General features: G+C 56.2%; 1 protein-coding gene across 2 annotated transcripts in view; it reads left to right on the top strand.

The window, feature by feature from the left end:
• The window catches only part of PBX4 (PBX homeobox 4), a 44439-nt gene extending 34875 nt beyond the window's left edge, over positions 1 to 9564 (top strand). For both annotated transcript variants that reach the window (XM_045492564.1, XM_045492565.1), the window contains 6 exons: positions 2082 to 2329; positions 2608 to 2798; positions 3067 to 3202; positions 6106 to 6247; positions 6459 to 6565; positions 8906 to 9564. In XM_045492564.1, the coding sequence (XP_045348520.1) occupies positions 2082 to 2329; positions 2608 to 2798; positions 3067 to 3202; positions 6106 to 6247; positions 6459 to 6565; positions 8906 to 8998 (917 nt within the window). In that variant the 3' untranslated portion in view covers positions 8999 to 9564. The remainder of the gene's footprint in view (positions 1 to 2081; positions 2330 to 2607; positions 2799 to 3066; positions 3203 to 6105; positions 6248 to 6458; positions 6566 to 8905) is intronic.
• The last annotated feature ends 8524 nt before the right edge of the window (positions 9565 to 18088 follow it).

Below are 18088 nucleotides of genomic sequence, written 5' to 3'. Positions count from 1 at the left end.
CTGCAACCCAGCGGGACTGAGTAGATGGCAAGCGTCCCCACACATGAGGGACATTCCTACAAGGATATCTTCTGAGCTCTTTATGTTTTCACAAGTAAATTTTAGGCAGAAAAGGTTAATCCTTTATGCAGGGAACAGGAGAGGGACAGTGATGTGTAAATAAATATCTATGACAGGGCTTGACTTCTTTCTTATTTGAGGGCTTAAGTCAGTAATTGATAGTATTAAAAGAGCCAGTTCCCAAGAAAACACTTTAATTTTTTTTTAACATTTATTTATTTTTGAGACAGAAAGAGTGTGAGAGAGGGAGGGGCAGAGAGAGGGAGACACAGAATCTGAAGCAGGCTCCAGGCTCTGAGCTGTCAGCGCAGAGCCTGACGCGGGGTTCAAACCCACAAAGTAGGACCCTTAACCAAATGAGCCACCTAGGCACCCCCCCCCACTAAGAAAACCCTTTAAACTTTGTTTTTCTGGAAAGTCAGAACTAGATGGACATCATCACTTTCTTCCCCATTCCCCGCCTCCCTCCCCTCAAGGACGCCCGCCCCCACCCGACCTCCTCAACGATCACCCACCTATTTCTCTGTAGCCACGGACACTTGTGCTGTCACTAAAGAAGCAAACAAAACTCAGGTCCTGCAAGCCCACCCTCCTCGGATCTGAGCCTGGATCTACAGCCCCTGCAGCAGCCTTCTCCCCACCCCACCCCCCTCCTTCACTGCCTGCCTCCCATGGTCCCCTGGAGCTTTCTAGTTGGGTTCTCCCCTGCCATACCCCACAGCTGCTTTTGCAGAGAGCAACAGCAGTCTAATGACTAAGCCCACATTTCACCCCCATGACTACTTCTCTTTTTTCCTCGACCTACCTGGTAATTCTTTCCATCTTCTCCTTTTCCTGTCCCTTATGTTGGTTTTCCAGCACTCGGGGGGCGTGGCCTACCTGTCTCCCACCCAGACTGGCCAGCTCAATCCCAACTCCCAGTAAGCAGCGACTTCACATCTGTGCTTGGCTAGGTCAGGGACCCAGGCTGGGTCAGGCTTTCCACCTGCCACTCTGCATACTGTGCTTGGGAGAATGTGGTGCCATCTATTGTGCTGCCCACATGATTTGGGAGTTGCTCTGGCCTCTTTCTCTCACAGCCACATCCAGTGGTCAGGGATCCTGGGGACTCTCCCTCTGGCTGCCCTGCGGCTGCTCTGTGTCCACCTGGATGGGGACAGCTCTCCCCACTGCCTCCCCTGCCTGTCTCGCCCTGCCCTCCAGCAGGCCACTCAGCCCAGCTGGAACAGCTTTTTCAAGTTTCAGAGCCAAATGTCTTGTTTCTCTGCTTAAACTAAGTGGAGGGGGCACCTGGGTGGCTCAGTCAGTTGAGCGCCCAACTCTTGATTTCGGCTCAGGTCATGATCCCAGGGTCATGGGATCGAGTCCTGCATTGGGCACTGCCCTGAGCGTGGAGTCTGCTTAAGATTGTCTCTCTCTCCCCAGCTTGTGCTCTCTCTCTCTCAAAAAAATTCTCTAAGTGGATTAATTCATCTTTGCTGGTACCCTCTGGATCAAGCTTTTCCTCTCTGACTTTATAGTAGCAGTTCCCCTCCCAACACAACAACACAGTCCCAGGCACACCAACACAGCCCTGCATTCACGCTAGGCTCCCACTCACATTTGTGTCCATGTGAATGAATCATCCATGTCCTGGCGTGAGCATTTGGAAATGTGCCCTCCTCTCCCTTCTGCAGGCACGGTTCAGGGCTTCAGCCTTCTCCAGGGCCATGTGCCACCCCAGACCTGCCCTGTCCAGGCCTTCGTGTGGACCCAGCCATGGACTCTGAGCTCTGCCCACATGGCTGCACTGAGCTGTGTCCTGTCTGCACTCCCTGGATTGCCCTCCTGTGTGGCACCTGGGCCACTATCAAAGTGGGTGACTCGGTGTGTGTTACCGGATAAAAGGAAGCCTTCCTTTCCCCTCAGGAGTTCTGTGTTCAGACATGGAGTGTTCAGATATGACCCCAGTGCTGATAATCTGTTGTGGTTGTTTTCGCTCCGACGGCAGACGCTGATTTAGTCCCATCTTTCTTATCTAGGGTTAAGCATCCATGGCATTCAAGAAGAATGTCCCCCCAATGCTCAGCTCATGCGGCTGGATAACATGCTGCTGGCCGAGGGCGTATCCAGGCCGGAGAGGCGAGGAAGAGGAGGCCCGGTAGCAGCGGCCAACACAGCAACACCAGGTGGCTGTTCAAATGACAATAGCCTTGAACACTCTGACTACAGGGCCAAGCTGTCCCAGATCCGACAGATTTACCACTCTGAGCTAGAGAAATATGAACAGGTGATCTTTCTGCATGGAAGAGTTTCTATCATGTGAATGCGCATTTGTCAGAGCAAAACGTGGAACACTAACCCCCTTTCTTTTGTGGCACAGACCGGGGAGTACACGCACTTGGTCTCACGGCAAAGGTGGCCAATTTTGCTGGAAACCCTTTGCATTCACTTCTCAGTAGCCAGCCTGTGCGGAGGCCGCGGGGGGTGGCAGGTGGCTGGTCCCGCGTGGAGCCCTGAGCCAGCCCTCTGGGTGGTCACAGGCTGGCATGTGCGTCCCCACCCTAGGCCTGCCACGAGTTCACTACACATGTCACCAACCTTCTCCGGGAGCAGAGCAGGATGAGGCCCGTCTCGCCCAAGGAGATCGAGCGCATGGTCAGTGTCATCCACGGCAAGTTCAGTGCCATCCAGATGCAGCTGAAGCAGAGCACCTGCGAGGCCGTGATGACCCTGCGTTCACGGTTCCTTGATGCCAGGTCAGGCCCTGAGCACTGCCCGCAACCCCAGGGTCAGCTCTTAAGAAGAAGAAACAGCTGCTGGCTTGGGTTTAAGTTCTGGGGGCCTCCAAGCCTGTCCAGGGGCTCCACCCATGACTGTGGGCATAGCCCTCACACAGCCTCTTGGGAGGCAATTCAGAAGTGTTGACTGCTGCTGTTATAACCACTAGAAAATCACAGATGGGCGTGAGGGGACATCACTAGAGGCCAGTGTGTACACACTGGCTGAGGCTGTCCATCTTTGCAGGCGTAAGCGGCGGAATTTCAGCAAGCGGGCCACGGAAGTGCTGAATGAGTATTTTTATTCCCATTTGAACAACCCTTATCCCAGTGAAGAAGCCAAAGAAAGGCTGGCCAGGAAGGGCGGCATCACAGTCTCCCAGGTGACGGTCCTCTCCTGCCACGCCTTCCTGAACATAGAAGGGGGAGAAGGTCACGTCCAGTGAGGAGGACACCCAGGGAAGTTCATCAACTGTGTGGAGCACACAGGTGGCGCGTGAGGTCCCTGACACAAGACCAGTGGAGTGTAGAGGGTGGCCCTCTGTGAATTGCAGTCCTTAGCGTCTAATATCATGCTTGTATGGCAGGGATGTCCTGTGTTGCGTGAGAGAGGTGAGGGTGTAAGCGGAGGCGAAGAAAAAGAGCTTGGAGCAAAATTAGGACTTAATTTAGACAGACCAGCTCTCGTGCCAAAGTACCCGTTCAGCTATACTGGGAGAGGTTTGAATGCACGGGTGCTTGATTGTTTCTCCGGTATTCCAGACTGTGTGGCCAGGGTTGTAGGACATCTGGCAACATCTGGCTCCACATGGGGAGTGGTGGTACAGATCAGAGCTGGGAGCTGGACAACCTTGGGAGACCCTGGGAGTCTGGACTGCCAGTGTTCTCGGTGGAATTGGGGGCAAGGGAGGTGGCGCTGAGACAAGAGCCCAAGAAACATCTCAGGAGGTTTACAGCGGGAATGGTGAGTACAGGCAGCTGACGGTGCGAGGCCGGGGCAGGCCACACCGCAGGGCAGCACCCGGGCCTGTGGCCCCAGGGTGACTGGCACTAATTCTAGCTCATTGCGCATCACCTTCCGCTCGGAGGCGGCCCCTCCTCCAGCTTTTGAAGGGCAGTTGGAGGGCCTGACTTTCCAGCCCAGCCCGGCTGCCTTCAGAACCTGTGCCCTTAGCCAGAAGCCTCTGCCCTGGCCTGGGCCAAGTCTAGCTGCGACTTCATGACAAGCGCACACAGGAGCCCCACAGGGTTACATAGGCAGCAGGACCTTGCTGACACATCTGACTGCATTCACTGGGGAACTGCTCTGCGTCCTCGGCACCAAGGCCAGAGCTGAGGTCAGGTGCACTTGCGAAGCGCAGCAGCCACCTCGTGCAGTTGTCTGGAGGACACCCAGACTCGTTTCAGATCCCGGCGCCTACGGAAAGCAGATGGGTCTCGGGTCTAGACTTCGTCTAAGGGGAGGGTCCGTTGGAAACAAAAGCTCGAAAAGCTCTGGCCACCTTCTGGTGACTCCGACTGACCGAGCAGCGGAATTCTGTGCTGGGAGCCGCTCCTCACTGTGGCGGGTCCCCCGTGACCCGGGACGGCCTGAAGTGGCAGATGGTCAGCAGAGGGGGGATTCTGAATTTGGGGTGCAGATGTGCAAGCCACGAGGTTCTCATGAAGAGAGGGTAAGGGGGGCACCATTAGCGCAAGTGTCCCAAGTGAGGCCGCAGATGTTCTCAAGATAGAATCAGCTGCAGCTGCAGGCTGAGGAGGCCGGAGGGGGTGAGGGGCCGTGGATGAGCCGCAGATGGGGTGCTGAGGGGAACCTGGGCAGCAGCTGTAGCTGGCTTGGCCGACAGGGCCAGAGGGACCGGGTAGGGGTGGCCAGTGGCTCCCAGCTGCACTGTTCAAGAGGATAGCCGAGAGCCTGTGCTGTGCCCACACGTGCTTGAGGTGCCCATGTTGGGGTGCAGACCCTGGCCCGGGACCAGCTCTTTCCCCAGCCACCGGGACCCCTATCTGCCCAGGACAGGGCCAGCCTCCCTGCCTCGCCCACGCACGAAGTTTGCTCTGCCAGTTAAATTCACGTGGAAAACTGCTTGCTACCATTCCTCTGCATACTTAGTTCCACAAAGACGTTCCAGCACATTCCATGTAGGTAAGTGGGAAGCAAGTGCTGCTCTGGCCACCCTCACACCCGGGGCAGAAGGGAAGAGACACTGTTTGAGGGACAGGAGCACACACAGAGCTTTTTCTTTTCATGGTTAACACAGAAGATAATGTAGGGACGTTAAAGGAATACATTTTTAGAAAAGAAAAGGTCATCAAAACCCTGCCACCGTCAGTCAACTGTTTATGACTGTTGGTTAAACCATGTATATTTCACGGCAGGGCCCCAGGCTTTACTGTGGGATATTAAAGTGTTTCTAGTTGTGTATGTCTCCGTGGAAGGCGCTGGCCCTGGGGTCTCACTGATTCTGCCCCCAGGGGAAATTTCCATTGTCACAACCCTTGGGTGGGGTTGGGTGGAGGCCAAGGATGCTGGTCAGTGCCCTCCCGCGCTCAGGACAGCCCGCCGCAGAGAACGACCCCGGAGGAGAAGCCCTGGCCCAGTCCTGGTACAGGTCTGGAGGCCGCTGGGCTCGGCCCGCTTGGCCCTGGGCCAGCTCCTGCACCCGCCCGGCCTGCCTGCTTGTAGGATGGCTGTGACGGCGGCTGTCCCCAGCTGCTCTGAGGACAGGGGCAAGGCGCAAGTGAAAAGGCACTGAGCTCAGCGCTCGACTCCTCCCCACTGTCCTGTCTGTCTGTCTGTCCATGTCATCCTTTGATAAGTTGTGGATCCAATGTGTTCTTTCCTTAGACCGAATTCCCAGGGATGTGGTTACTGGGTCCCAGGGGATATGTGTCTCCATGACTCTCACTTTCCCTAAAGAGGAATCCAGAATTCAGTCTGTTCCTGCCCTGCAGGGAGTGGATGCTTGTCTCTCCATGTGTCCGACGCACCTGTGTCCTTCCAGCAACTTCCCGTCCCTGGCTCTCAGGCCTTCCTCTGCCACAGGGCAGGCCGCCTCCGAGGTGGCCTCCACCCGCTGCGGCCACTGCCCTGGGTCCACGGTTCAGTCAGCACCAGCTTCTCAGTCCCGGCCTCTCACCTGGCCCCAGGGCCCCGTGTTGCCACTCAGAGATGTTCCTCCTGGACAGTGGGAGCACGGGCACCTCAGAGAGTGCCCACCATCTGTTCACATTATCTCATTACTGGTCAGCTTTCCCAGTGACTTCTTTCTCTGTGTGTCCACAGGTCTCTAACTGGTTTGGCAACAAAAGAATTCGGTATAAAAAGAACATGGGGAAGTTTCAAGAAGAAGCTACCATTTATACGACTAAAATGGCAGTCGGGGGCCTGGGGAGCCAGGCTAGCTGCCCATCGACACCCAGCTCCAGTGAGTGAGGCCACCCAGCCCAGGCACTGTCCTTCATGCATGGCCATGCCCACTGAGCTGCAGGGGAAGGGGCGAGGGGGCCAGGGGAGCCAGATGCTGGGAGCTGTGCCAACCACCCCTTCCTGGCTGAGGGGCTGGTAGATCCCACCTGAGCAGTCTCTGTCACTTCTGGGGCTGGAACATCTGTCCCAACACCTCCCACACCTTCCAGGTTCCTCTGGTCCCTTCCCGCTGACCAGTGCCGGGGATGCACTTGTCACCCTGCAGACACTGGCCTCTCTCCGCCCCGCCCCTGCAGGAGGCAGCTTACGGTCTCAGGTGAGTTTCAGGGCACAATTTGAGGATGGCCTTGGGGTCTCCAACTCAGTATTGGGACAGATATGCAGAGCCCAAGTGGGTGGTGGGTCCTTGGAGTGGGTCATCTTGCCAGCCACGTCTCGGCTTCCACAAGCCTCCCTCAGAGGTCCCAGCAATGAGTAGGGGCCCACTGGGTACGTGGTTCATCGTCCTGATGGCTGCAGTTGGACAGAGCTGCCTCAGGGGCACGGACCTGTGGGGCCCACTTTGTAAAGACCTGTGTGCTTCACTCCCAGTCCCAGGACTCGGTAGTTCACAGTAGCTGCTGGGTGGTGGGCCCGAGGCAAGGGCTGGGGCTGGTGGGATGGAGCCCTCCCTGCCAGTGAACATCTGTACCCCAAAGGGGTAAGAGGGGACAGGCAGACAAGGCCCTGACCATTGGAACATGAAGGTTCTCTAGGCTCAGACCCTTTGCCATGTCAGTGCCTTGGCCTTGCCATAGCCCAGCTGCCCCCTCCCCAGGGCCCAGCTGGGCCAGAGTGAAGATCTGTTTTGGTGACTGGAAAGAAAACGAGCCAGGAATCATGGGCACCTCAGACGTGCCCGCTGGAACCTTCTCAGGATGTTGGGCAGTGTGTTGGACCAGCCAGGACTGGGGGGCCCCATCCGTCGCATGGCCCCTGGTGCCTCCCCTGCATCCTGCTGTCTGTCACAAGGGCCTGGCCCACATGCAGGGTCACCCTAAAGAGGATGTGTGGCATCGGGCAGGGGCTTCGCCCACCATTTTCTTCACACAAGTGTACCCTACTGTGCCAAGTGACCCTCTACTGATTTATCCCCAGTCCCCTGTTGGTGCAGGGAGTGGATGCCCCCTGGAGCCATTTGGCAGGACCTGATTCTGGGTGGTGCGTGTCCCATCACCATGGCAACCCCACAGCCCATAATGAGCACCTGGGCTGAACAGGGAGCTCTGGCGCCACCAGGTGGCCAAGCCTCATCTTGCTCTGTGCGTTCCTTGGGGCTCAGTGACTCAAGTATAGTGGGTGTGAGTGTGAAAGTGAATTGGGAGTCAGTGTCCCCCAGCGGGGAGCTGATAGACGAGGGCTGCCCTTACCCCTAGAACCATCCCCAGGAGATCTAGAGCTGCCTAAGTCCTGATGTGGCTTCCCTGTAGGCCTCACACAGCAAGTGGGAATGTCCTTGGTCTGGTGTGGACACCCTTGTGCTGGGCAGGCACAGATGCTCTTCCAAGAGAGCAGGTCAAGGGCTGAGGCCACCCCAGCTGGAAGCCATCACCTCTGCCCTGTGCACTCGAGGAACGTCTGGGCTGCCAGTCCCACACCTGGGCACTCACCTGTCACCTCTCAGTCCTGTGGTTGGACCCCTCCCTTCCACCACCCATGGCCTCCTTCCTGGAGCACAGGCCTATGGGTGTCCTTCCGAGGGCAGAGTGTCCCCCAAGGCCAGGCCTCGTCCCCGCTGCTCTCAGACTGATAGCGGAGCACCCCCATGTCCCAGGATGAGGCAGCGCCCTCAGGAAGCCCACAGTCTGTCGATCGCTCACCTGACACTGGCTTGGGGACACATGCCAAGGAAATAGACCAGGCGAGGTGGGGCAAGGAGCAGGGTTGTGGCCTGGTGGGGTCAGATGAGGAAGAGGGTACAGGCAGGAGGCCTCAGCCTGTAAGGAAAATGCTAGAGACAGGAAGGTGGAGAGGAGCTTGTGTGGTCTCTGGAGGGACCTAGAACTCGGGGTCACATGGAGGGTGTGACATCACACCTGGGAGCCGGGAGAGGGAATGGCCCTGCTCTCGTGCGCTGCAAACAGGACTCACCATGGAGCAGGCCACCCGCAAAGAGCCATTTTCGATGGTGTTTTCCTTACGGTGGGTGGGGGATCCTGTGGACAAACATCCTGAGGCTGTCCCTGTGCCACAGACAAAGCCCCAGGCCTGGTAGCCGTGGCTGTCACCCTGCTGGCTGCCGAGCCAGACCACCGTCCAGCCAGGGTTCCAAGCCCCTTCCCGCTCATTGCGTCTGGCCGTGATGTTTCAGGGACTGTCATCAGCTCTGGGCCTGACAGGGTCTGCGTCCCCCTCAGAAAGTGTAGAAGCCTTGGCTGGGCCACGATGCCATATCAGTCCCTGACCAGAGCCCCGTAGGTGGCCAGTGGAGGCCGCTTCCTGCCGAGGAAGCAGGTCTACATCAGGGGTCAGGTGGCGAGGCCACCTGTAACTCAAGAGGGACCCCTGGGTCTGCCCCCTGTCTCCTGGCTCCTCTCCTTGGTTCTTGGGGACGTGGGGTGGGACGGGCCGTCGGTATCACGGGCGGCCTTCTGACGCTCAGTCTCTGTCTTCTCAGGCCAGGGGCAGCCGGCTGGGAGCTGCCCCCCCTGTGTTGACCGCTTCCCCCTCCGGAGACCCCGGGAGCATCAACTCAGATGCATCTAATTAAGTTTGGGAGACAAGCAGGACAGCAGACTGCGTGACCCGCCACAGTCTGCTGGCACTTGACCTTTTACTGCGCGTGCAGCCCATTATACCTCAGAAAACCCAGAACTGTTGGGTTGCTGCTGTCCGTTGCTTGCCGGCTGGGATTCGAAATGGTCTGAGATGCTCTCATTTTCTCGATTCAGTTTGGGTTTTTTTTTCATAGTAATTTTATGATAAGACTGTGCATTGTTTCTTCTAGGACTTGTCACAATCCTCCCATTACAACTTTTGACTTCTTTTCACGTTGATGTTGTTCACACAAGGTTTGTTTCCGGCCACGGCGGTAGCTGGGCGGTGTGCGAGCCGTGAGTCTGTCCGCTCGTTTGTCCCTCCGTGTGCCGACTGGCCCGGACACCGCCTTCCCCATTTGCTTCTGCTGTATCATTTCATTATGCTTTTGTTTAAGTCTGTTGTGAGCTCAGAATTTTACTGGGAATTGGTTTTGTATTTTTCTCCGTTAATATAAGTTCTTCCATTCTCAGTTGACGTGTCACTAAAGACAATAAATTTCCCAAGTGCTTTCCTGCATCTGTGCTCGTGAAGTGCTGAGGGCCTGAGACCTTCCCTGATTCCTGGGAGTCCTTCTTGGTCCCCTCACCCCTCTCCTCCTCTGCCTCCTCGTCCCTCTCCGCCAGCGAGCGTGGGGGTCAAGAGGAGCTCGGCCCAGCCACGGGTTTGTCACCACACCGTGTCCACACTCCATCTCTGTTGCTATTGAAGAGCCAGGAAGTGACTCTGTCGTGCGGGCGGTAAAAGAGGGCCTGCGTAGAAAGCATCACAACCCGCCTGGGCCGGGCCCCTTCTCCGTAGGTGACCACTGCCGGGCAGGGCTCAGCGTATCCCGCCAAGATGGCCTGTGATATATCCCAGCGTGTGTGTCCCCACCCCGCACACGCTGCTGTACTCCTCATGGTGCAGCTTGGGGCAGCCATCGCCTCTGTGTCTGACCAGGATTTTCCTCCAGCGAACGAAGCGCCATGGCAGGAGCCCCTCGGCCTCAGCGCTGAACATGTAGTTGGGGCCCACATCAGTGGCTGTGCGCCCACGATGCCACTTGGCTCAGGGCCTCTGTGGGGCTGCTCTGGGAACCTGCCCCAGCCAGGCGTTTGCACAGTCGCTGGCGTGGCTGCCCTTCCTCTTCCCTCACTGCCTTGCAAGCCTTCAGGGCGGCCGAGGGGCAGCCATCAGGGACCTCCTGGTGCAGCAGTGGTTTCCCCCTTGCCCTCCCAGCAATACTTCACCACGTCCCTGCCAGCAGGAGCTATTTGGGTGCTGGGCAGCCCCAAAACTACAGCTGGCTTGGGGGGGGTGTCTCAGTCCAGGCAGTTGTGGGACAGGAGGGACATCTGAGGTGAGGCGTGGTTCCCTTGCCAGCCCTTTGGCCTTGGCTGGGTCTGTTCAGGTGCCAGCTGGGGACCCGCCCTGCACTGCGGGCTCCTTGCAATGCTCAGTGTGGGTTTTTTATTGTTTGCAACCGAAGGTGGCAGCTGACTCCCTCCCCCTGCCCTAAGTGCCTGTCCCCAGGTCTAACGAGCCTGCTTCCTGGTTCCCTGCAGCCCAAGACTCACTGACAGACCCAGGCCCTGGTCTAGTGAAATTATATTCTAGAGAAAAAGGAGAATAAACATGAGTAGAAGTCGGCGGTGCGTTCAGGGCTGGCCTCTGGGAAAAGGTGCCTTCACCCCCCCCCCCCCCGCCATTTTTAAAATTTATTTGTTTTGTGAGAGAGACAGAGAGTGGGGGAGGGTCAGACAGAGAGAGAGAGAGAGAGAGAGAGAATGAGAGAATCCCAAGCAGGCTCTGCACTGTCAACACAGAGCCCGAAGCAGGGGCTTGATCTCACCAACCATGAGATCGTGACCTGAACTGAAATCAAGAATTGAACACTTAACTGACTGAGCCACCCAGGCTCCCCTTTCTCCTTTATACAAATTGTGTAAGGGGCGCGCCTGGGTGACTCAGTCGGTTGAGCCTCCAATTTCGGTTTAGGTCATGATTTCACAGTTTGTGGGTTTGAGCCCCACGTTGGGCTTTGCACTGACAGCGTAGAGGCTCCTTCAGATTTTCTGTCTCCCTCTCTCTCTGTTCCTCTCTGGCTTGTTCTCTCTCTCTCTCTCTCAAAACTAAAAATAAACATTTAAAAAATTGTGATAAATATATATAGCAAAATATGCCATTTTAGTCATTTCAAGTGAATAATTTCAGTGGCATTGATTACATTCACAGTGTGATTGTGAAATCACCACCTCCATCTAGTTCCAGAACACTTCCTTCACCCCAAAGGATACCCCATCCCCACGAGCAGTCACTCCGCATCCCCTCCCCCAGCCCCTGGCAAGCACCAATCTGCCTTCTCTCCCTTCTGTGACTACGGCCTTGCCTGTTCTGGACGTTTCATATACTTGGAATCGCACTCTGGCCTTTTGTGACTGGCTTCTTTCACTCAGCGTGTTTTTGAGGTTCATCGTGTTGCAGCGTGAGTTAGGGCTTCATTCCTTTTTATGACTGAATATCTCATTGGAGAAGGTGGATTTATATATATATTTTATATGTTATATGTATTATATATGTTATATATGTTATATATTATGTATGTTAGTATGTTATATATTATGTATGCTATATATTAGATATAACATATATAATATATATGACATATATATTATATATAACATATATAATATATAAGACATATATTATATATAACATATATAATATATAAGACATATATATTATATATAACATATATAATATATATAAGACATATATATTATATATAACATATATAATATATATATGACATATATATAACATATATATAATATATATATATAAAACAAATTAAAAACCCTCCTAAAGACCCAGCTCCAGGCCTGCAGCCCAGAGAACCACAGTCCGAATTCACACCATGGCCACAAGAGGGCGCGCCTGAGCGGGAGGTCAAGCCGTAGGAGGGCTCCTGCATCAGGCTGGGCACCGCAAGTCGCTGCTTTGTCTATGTCTCGGGAACCCCCGGTCACCGCTGTCTTCCACGCCCACACCTTCCACCTCTACCTCACACCTCTCTGTTGCCCAGACGACCTGTCCCGGAGTATCCCACCCTCTCTCACCCTCAAGATTTCCCTGGTATAGCTGTCTCAGTTACCCTCCCACGTGGAGGGGACCCTAGCCAACTCTTTGCTGGGAATCTACCCGCCCCCCCCCCCCCCCCCCGAGCTGACTGTGCTCCAGTCTCGGGTTCTTTCTTGAACCAGTCGGTGGCCTCATCGCTCCACTGAACCCACGCTGCTCTGTCTGGCGGTCACTTCTCGATGCTAATGCAGCTTCATTTCTTTCCTGCTCCTGAAACCTAGTCTTCTGTCTTCCATGACATCCTCTCTTGCTTGGTTTCTGTGCCATATTCTGGCTTCTCCGGACTTCCTAATTTCTCTCTCCTGAACACAACTAATACATCCAGCTGTGTGACAGACACCCCAACCCTGACGGCCCAGAGCTGAACTACCTTCCCTCCATGGCATCCTAGTCTCCCTGCGGCTCGGTCCACCCCACTCCCACTCAACAGCAAGTCAGGTGTGTACCCCCCCCAACCCCGCCTGAATTTGCCCACCCACCACCTGGGTGATCACAGGGCTTGGAGGTGCATGATCAGGGTTTTCATCTGAGGGGACCCATCAGGAGAGGGAACTGGAGGGAACAGCAGAGAGAGGAGATGGGGGCGGGGGGCGGGGGGGGGGGGGGGCGCGGTGTGAGAGGTCCAGCGGTCCCTCCACCTACCATCAGGGGTCGCCGTGGCCCGCAGACCCTGCCAGAGAGCACAGAGCTGGGGGTCTGGACGCCTGCCTCTACCAAGGACATAAGACCCCCTCACCTTGTGGCTGTGCTGTCCAAGGGCTGATCCACGTAAAGGGCCTGGCTCAGGGCAAGAAACGGGACCTCATTCGTCGCTATTACTATCATTATTATTCAACTTGTCTCTTGCAATGCGTCTTCTTGAAGTGGGAATAGAAAGTAAAGCTCAGTAGGAATCGTGTGAGACAGCACTGAGACGATGTGCACGTAGGGGGCGCTCTCAGAAGGTGTGGGCTATCCTGTACCCCTTCTGCCGAAGGGAACACTGAGACAGGAAGACCGGTCTTCTGAGCAAGATCGGCCTGGCTGTGACTGCCAGAATAAACTGACAGACTCCCCCGTCTCTCTGCCCGTTCTCCACGGGGACGCCAGAGGGCGATCTTACAACGTAAATCAGATCCAGGCCTATTTACTTAGCTAACCTGGTTTCCCTTCTCTTCCCTCTCGGAATCCAATTCCCCCTCCTGTGTCTCCTCCAAGCCCAACAAAGTCGATCTCGTCTCCCTCCTCGCCAACCTCATTACCCGTCCTATAAAGCATTCCCACCCCAGGGCCTTTGCACTGAGTGCCTGCCTGCCTGCCCTCTCTTCCCGTCTTTGACTGAGCTAACTGCTCTACCGCTTCTTCTGCTCCCATCCCTCCCAAACCCCTCTTCCCAGGCCCTGACCTCTCAGAGTCCCTGACTCCAGCATCCTGGGACTTCAGTCTAGCGAGGGGTGGCTAAGATGCTGGGGGTGTTGTCATGTCTCCTGCCTTGCACCTCGTTCTCTTCTGGGGTAGAGATAGGGCGATTCCCGCAGTTGCAGGGGCGGGGGCAACTGCCCTGAAATCCTGGGGAGGGGAGTGAACTGTGTGTTCCTAGAGACAAGGCTGCTCCTCTCTGTCCTCAACCTCACGACTGCCTGGTTGATGGGGAAGTCCTGGGGAGGGCTGAGGGGTGAGGAGAGCTGGGGTCTGTGTGTGGGGAAGGTCTCCGACTTCAATCACCCCACGTTGGTCGTGGGTCGAAGTTTCCCGCAGCTTCTGGTTTAATTTCATGATCTCTCCTGGGGCGGGGTAGGGTTAGGGAATCTGGCAGGCAACTGGTCTCTGTCCAGCTAGACCCCGCCCCTCATCGACCCACCTCCTCTCAGGGACCTCGGCTCGGCTCGAGTATTCAAGACCCCTAGTCTGGTCCCTCCCGTCGTCTGGCTCCTCTCCTTGTGCGGTCCCGCCCCAGCCCTGGGTTCATCTTCTATTGGGGGTGTTGGGCCCGCCCCCGGATTCTGGCCCCGCCTCTTATCGCCCTGAAGCTCCTCGCCCCTCGCGAGAGTTGCTCCTGGCCTCGGACCTTCTCCACCTCCCGGGAAGCCGTCAGGGTCGTCTGGGACAGAGGGGAGGGTCAGAGGGGAGGGTCAGAGACTGGGGTTCTGGTGGCTGCTGCCCTGGGTCCCAGACGCCGCCCCCTCCCCCAGGCCCTGGGCTCAGAGGGGCCCAGGTCCAAACCGCTTTCAGGTTTCCCTCCCACCTCACCCGCACCCCAGTCTCCTGCCTCCAAGAATGGCCACAGCCTCCCACCCTTCGCAAAAGATGTGATCCTTGAAATAGGGGGTTTGAGACCGCCCCCCCCGCGGGAGTTTGGAGGCTCCCCATGACCAAGCCCTAGTTGAAATTTCCAGATCCCCTGGACCAGTCCACGGGAAGACTTAGAGGGCTCCTAGAGTCCAGGTTGCAGAGGTATATCCAGGCGCAAGTTAAGTGCACTGTGGCAGTTTCAAGGTCCCCGCGTGCAGTTTCAAGATAGGAAGTCCAGTGCCTGATGAGGGCCGATATCCAATCGTTAGTAAAGATTTCTGTTCCCCTAAGACTCCAGGAGGTGTTTCAAGACCCTCCACACCAGAACCCTGGAGGAGGGGTCGGGAGGCCCTCAGACACTGGGGGGGGAAATTGAGGCCCTGATTTAGGTGCTTTGGGGAGTTTTAACATCCCCCACTCGATATCACTGCAAAGCTCAGGGGTGGGGGGGTGGCAGTAGCCTAGGGAGGGGAGCCCAGAACACCTCAACTCAAACCCTGCCCCCTCCTGCATGTTACTGAGGGTGAGAATGCAGTTAGTGAGCACCTACTGCATGCCAACTTGTGTTCACTAAGACCCGAAGAAGCAGAGGCGATTGTTGGGCCTACTGTTCTTCAGCTGAGAGAAACTGAGGCTGTGAAGTTGACAGGGGTCGGGGCCTAGGTTTGACCCAAGAAGCCAGGCTTTGTGTTCAGGGGTCTCTGTGGTGACCCCGCAAGGGTTCATCCAGAGCCCCCAGCCCCACTGAGAGGAACCATGGGAGTCATGGAGGGTGTGTGAGTAAGGGAGTGACTGGAGCTTCTGGAAAGCTGGAGACACTCAGGCCCACCTGCTCCCCCTATGGCCTCCAGGGGATGCCTCAGCCCAAAAGATGAGGTTGCCCAGGCTGCTCTCTTGGTTCCAGTGGGAAACAGGCTTCCACGTCCAGTATCTGCCCCTGTGACCCCAGGATACCAAGTTAACTGGCTGAGCCTCAGTTTCCCCATCTGTCAACTGAGGCAATAACAGAAACAGCCTCACTGGGAGGGATCAGAGAAGAGATGTAAGTAAAGTGCTTTAGCAGTAGGTGCCTAATGGATGTGTGGGCCACCTGCCCGGCCCATGTGGCTCAGGACAGGTGGATGGGCAAATAGCACTGAAACATGGCCACAAGGTGAAGAACACATTTTGGGAAGAGACACTCAGGTCCCCTTGGGCCACACTGAACCCAAAGGGCCTGGGGGTCATCCAGATGCCCGGGAGGGGTTGGACACACAGAGGGGTGTAGGTGCAGGGTGCTCGGGCTGCCTGACCTCCCCTCTGTGCAGTCAAGGGAGCCAGAGCTTCCTGTGAGAAATCTGCCCAATTACAGGCTCTTGGCTGCAGGGAATAATAGCCATAAAGGGGTGAACTCCCCATCGTCAGGGTCATGCAAGCAGACAAGGGGTCTCCAACAGCAGCTGGACCAGGAGGCCAACCCAAGAGACCTGATTCTTCAAGGACACACTAGGAGGCAGGTCACAGCCTGACGACATGAGACAGAAGGTAGCACCACCCAGCAGTTAGATTGCTCAGATGACAGGTTCCAAAGAGCTCGAAAACGAGCATTCCTCGGCTCTGGGCACTGGGCAGGCCACTCCTGCTTGGTGAAACGTAAGCTGGGCCTGGCCCCGTGGACTGCGTGTTTTTCCAGTGGCTTCTTCAGCCACAGCCTGACCACAACCTAGATTCCGTTGGGTCGGCCATTTCCAAGTGTTTGTGTTCAGCCGGGCCAGACGGCAGACGGGGGCCAAGGCCAGGGGCCCAGGCCTCCCAAAAGGGAGGAGGAGCACCCTCGGGCCTCTGCCTGGACCTCCCTCCGCCTAGAAGCCCCCCATTAAAGCCACTCAGCAGCCAAATGACAAGAAGCTTATGTGTAAAAGCTCCCTGGCCAGGTGCAAACACATGACCCTTGGCAAAGCTGACTTATTTGAGCCTCACTGTTCTGTCCTTCAGACTTTCGGGTTAGCTTGGGACCAGGTCAGCAGGCAGTTTCAAGTAGGAGGCCAGGGTAATGTACGTATGCCTTACCTCCCTACAGCACCCTGGGCAAAGTACTCGCCTCTCTCAGCCTTGGTTTCCTGAGCTTTAAAATGGGGATAATAATGGAACCCTCGAAGGGTTATTAACAGGATGCAAACCAATGCAGAACAGGTGCTTCACAAACCAGAGGTCTCATCTGTTCCTCCTGGTTGGATCTGGCTCTCCTTCCAGCATCTGATTAAAGAGCTCCCTGAGGGCAAAGGCCGGGTCCTCAAGAAGTGGTCGTGAGTTGGGGTCTGTCCGACCGTGTCATTCCCCTGCTTAAAATCCTCACGGGCAGGGGCGCCTGGGTGGCGCAGTCGGTTAAGCGTCCGACTTCAGCCAGGTCACGATCTCGCGGTCCGTGAGTTCGAGCCCCGCGTCAGGCTCTGGGCTGATGGCTCAGAGCCTGGAGCCTGCTTCCGATTCTGTGTCTCCCTCTCTCTCTGCCCCTCCCCCGTTCATGCTCTGTCTCTCTCTGTCCCAAAAATAAACATTGAAAAAAAAAATTAAAAAAAAAAAAATCCTCACGGGCAAAAAAAAGCAAACTCTAAAACCAGTCTTCAAGACCTCTGGACATCTGATTTGGGTTTGGCAAACTCCTATTCACCCTTCAAAGCCCATATTAAATGCTCGTTTCCCCAGAAAACCTTCCCTGGGTGCTCCTCTCGGTTTTCCCAACCCCTGGCCCCAAAGGCTGGGATATCTGCACCTGTCTTAGTCTTGCTCTTTAGAATGGGGCTCTGTGAGGGCCAGTCCAGGGGCTGAGTCTGTGAATGATCAAGTGTATTTGTAGCCACAGGTCTGCATGTAGACATCACATGGGAACATATGAGCACATCTGTGTGTGTGTGTGTGTGTGTGTGTGTGTGTGTGTGTCCCTGTGCTGGGCCCCAGGATAAGCTGCCAGGCCAACTTCCCCCAGACCATCTGAGACATCCACGTCTTTACAAGGCTGGGAGAGTGGGCTGAGCAGGGCCCCTTTACGAGGGAGCCTCGCTCGGCTGGGAACTCATTGCTCCGCCAACGTTCAACCGGAAAAAACCGGAGGTATGAGCAGCCGGCCTCAGCTCCCACCACGCTGGCACCGGGTCTTGAGCTGCACCATTAACGCTCAAGCTCCATCTGGGGCAAAAGGGGAGGCTGGGATCTGGGGAAGGGCTGAGTGCTGAGTGGGAGCTCCCCTCCCACGCCTTGATGGAGGCCCCACTAGGCAGCCTTCGAGGACATACCTGAGGTTCGGCAGCACCCCGCCTGCCAGCCCCCAGGGCTGAGTCAGCAGGAAGGGATTCGGGACTTCCCAGGAAAGGCCGCTGGGACCTTGAGGCCCCCTCCCCAGCTTCCAGCCCCCTGCCCACGCCCTCCCCAGGGCTCCAAAAGGGTAAGAGGTGCCACACGTGTCCGGCTGTGGCCCAGTGTGCTTGGAGGGACTGAATCGTGGGAGGTCGTGGCGGGGGGGGGGGGGGGTTACGATCAGTCCTGACTCGGGCAGTTCCAGCCATCTGGGGGCCAGAACATCCCCAAGTGCAGGGAGACTGTGGCTGTGTCCATGCTACATGACGCACAGGTGCGCTTGGCTGCACGCACACGGGCCTGCGTGTCAGGCGTG

Source organism: Leopardus geoffroyi, chromosome A2 (genome assembly GCF_018350155.1).
Source record: "Leopardus geoffroyi isolate Oge1 chromosome A2, O.geoffroyi_Oge1_pat1.0, whole genome shotgun sequence".
NCBI classification, from domain to species: Eukaryota; Metazoa; Chordata; class Mammalia; order Carnivora; family Felidae; genus Leopardus; species Leopardus geoffroyi.
Note: the sequence above shows the minus strand (reverse complement) of the source record. Positions and strands in the feature narration are given on the sequence as shown.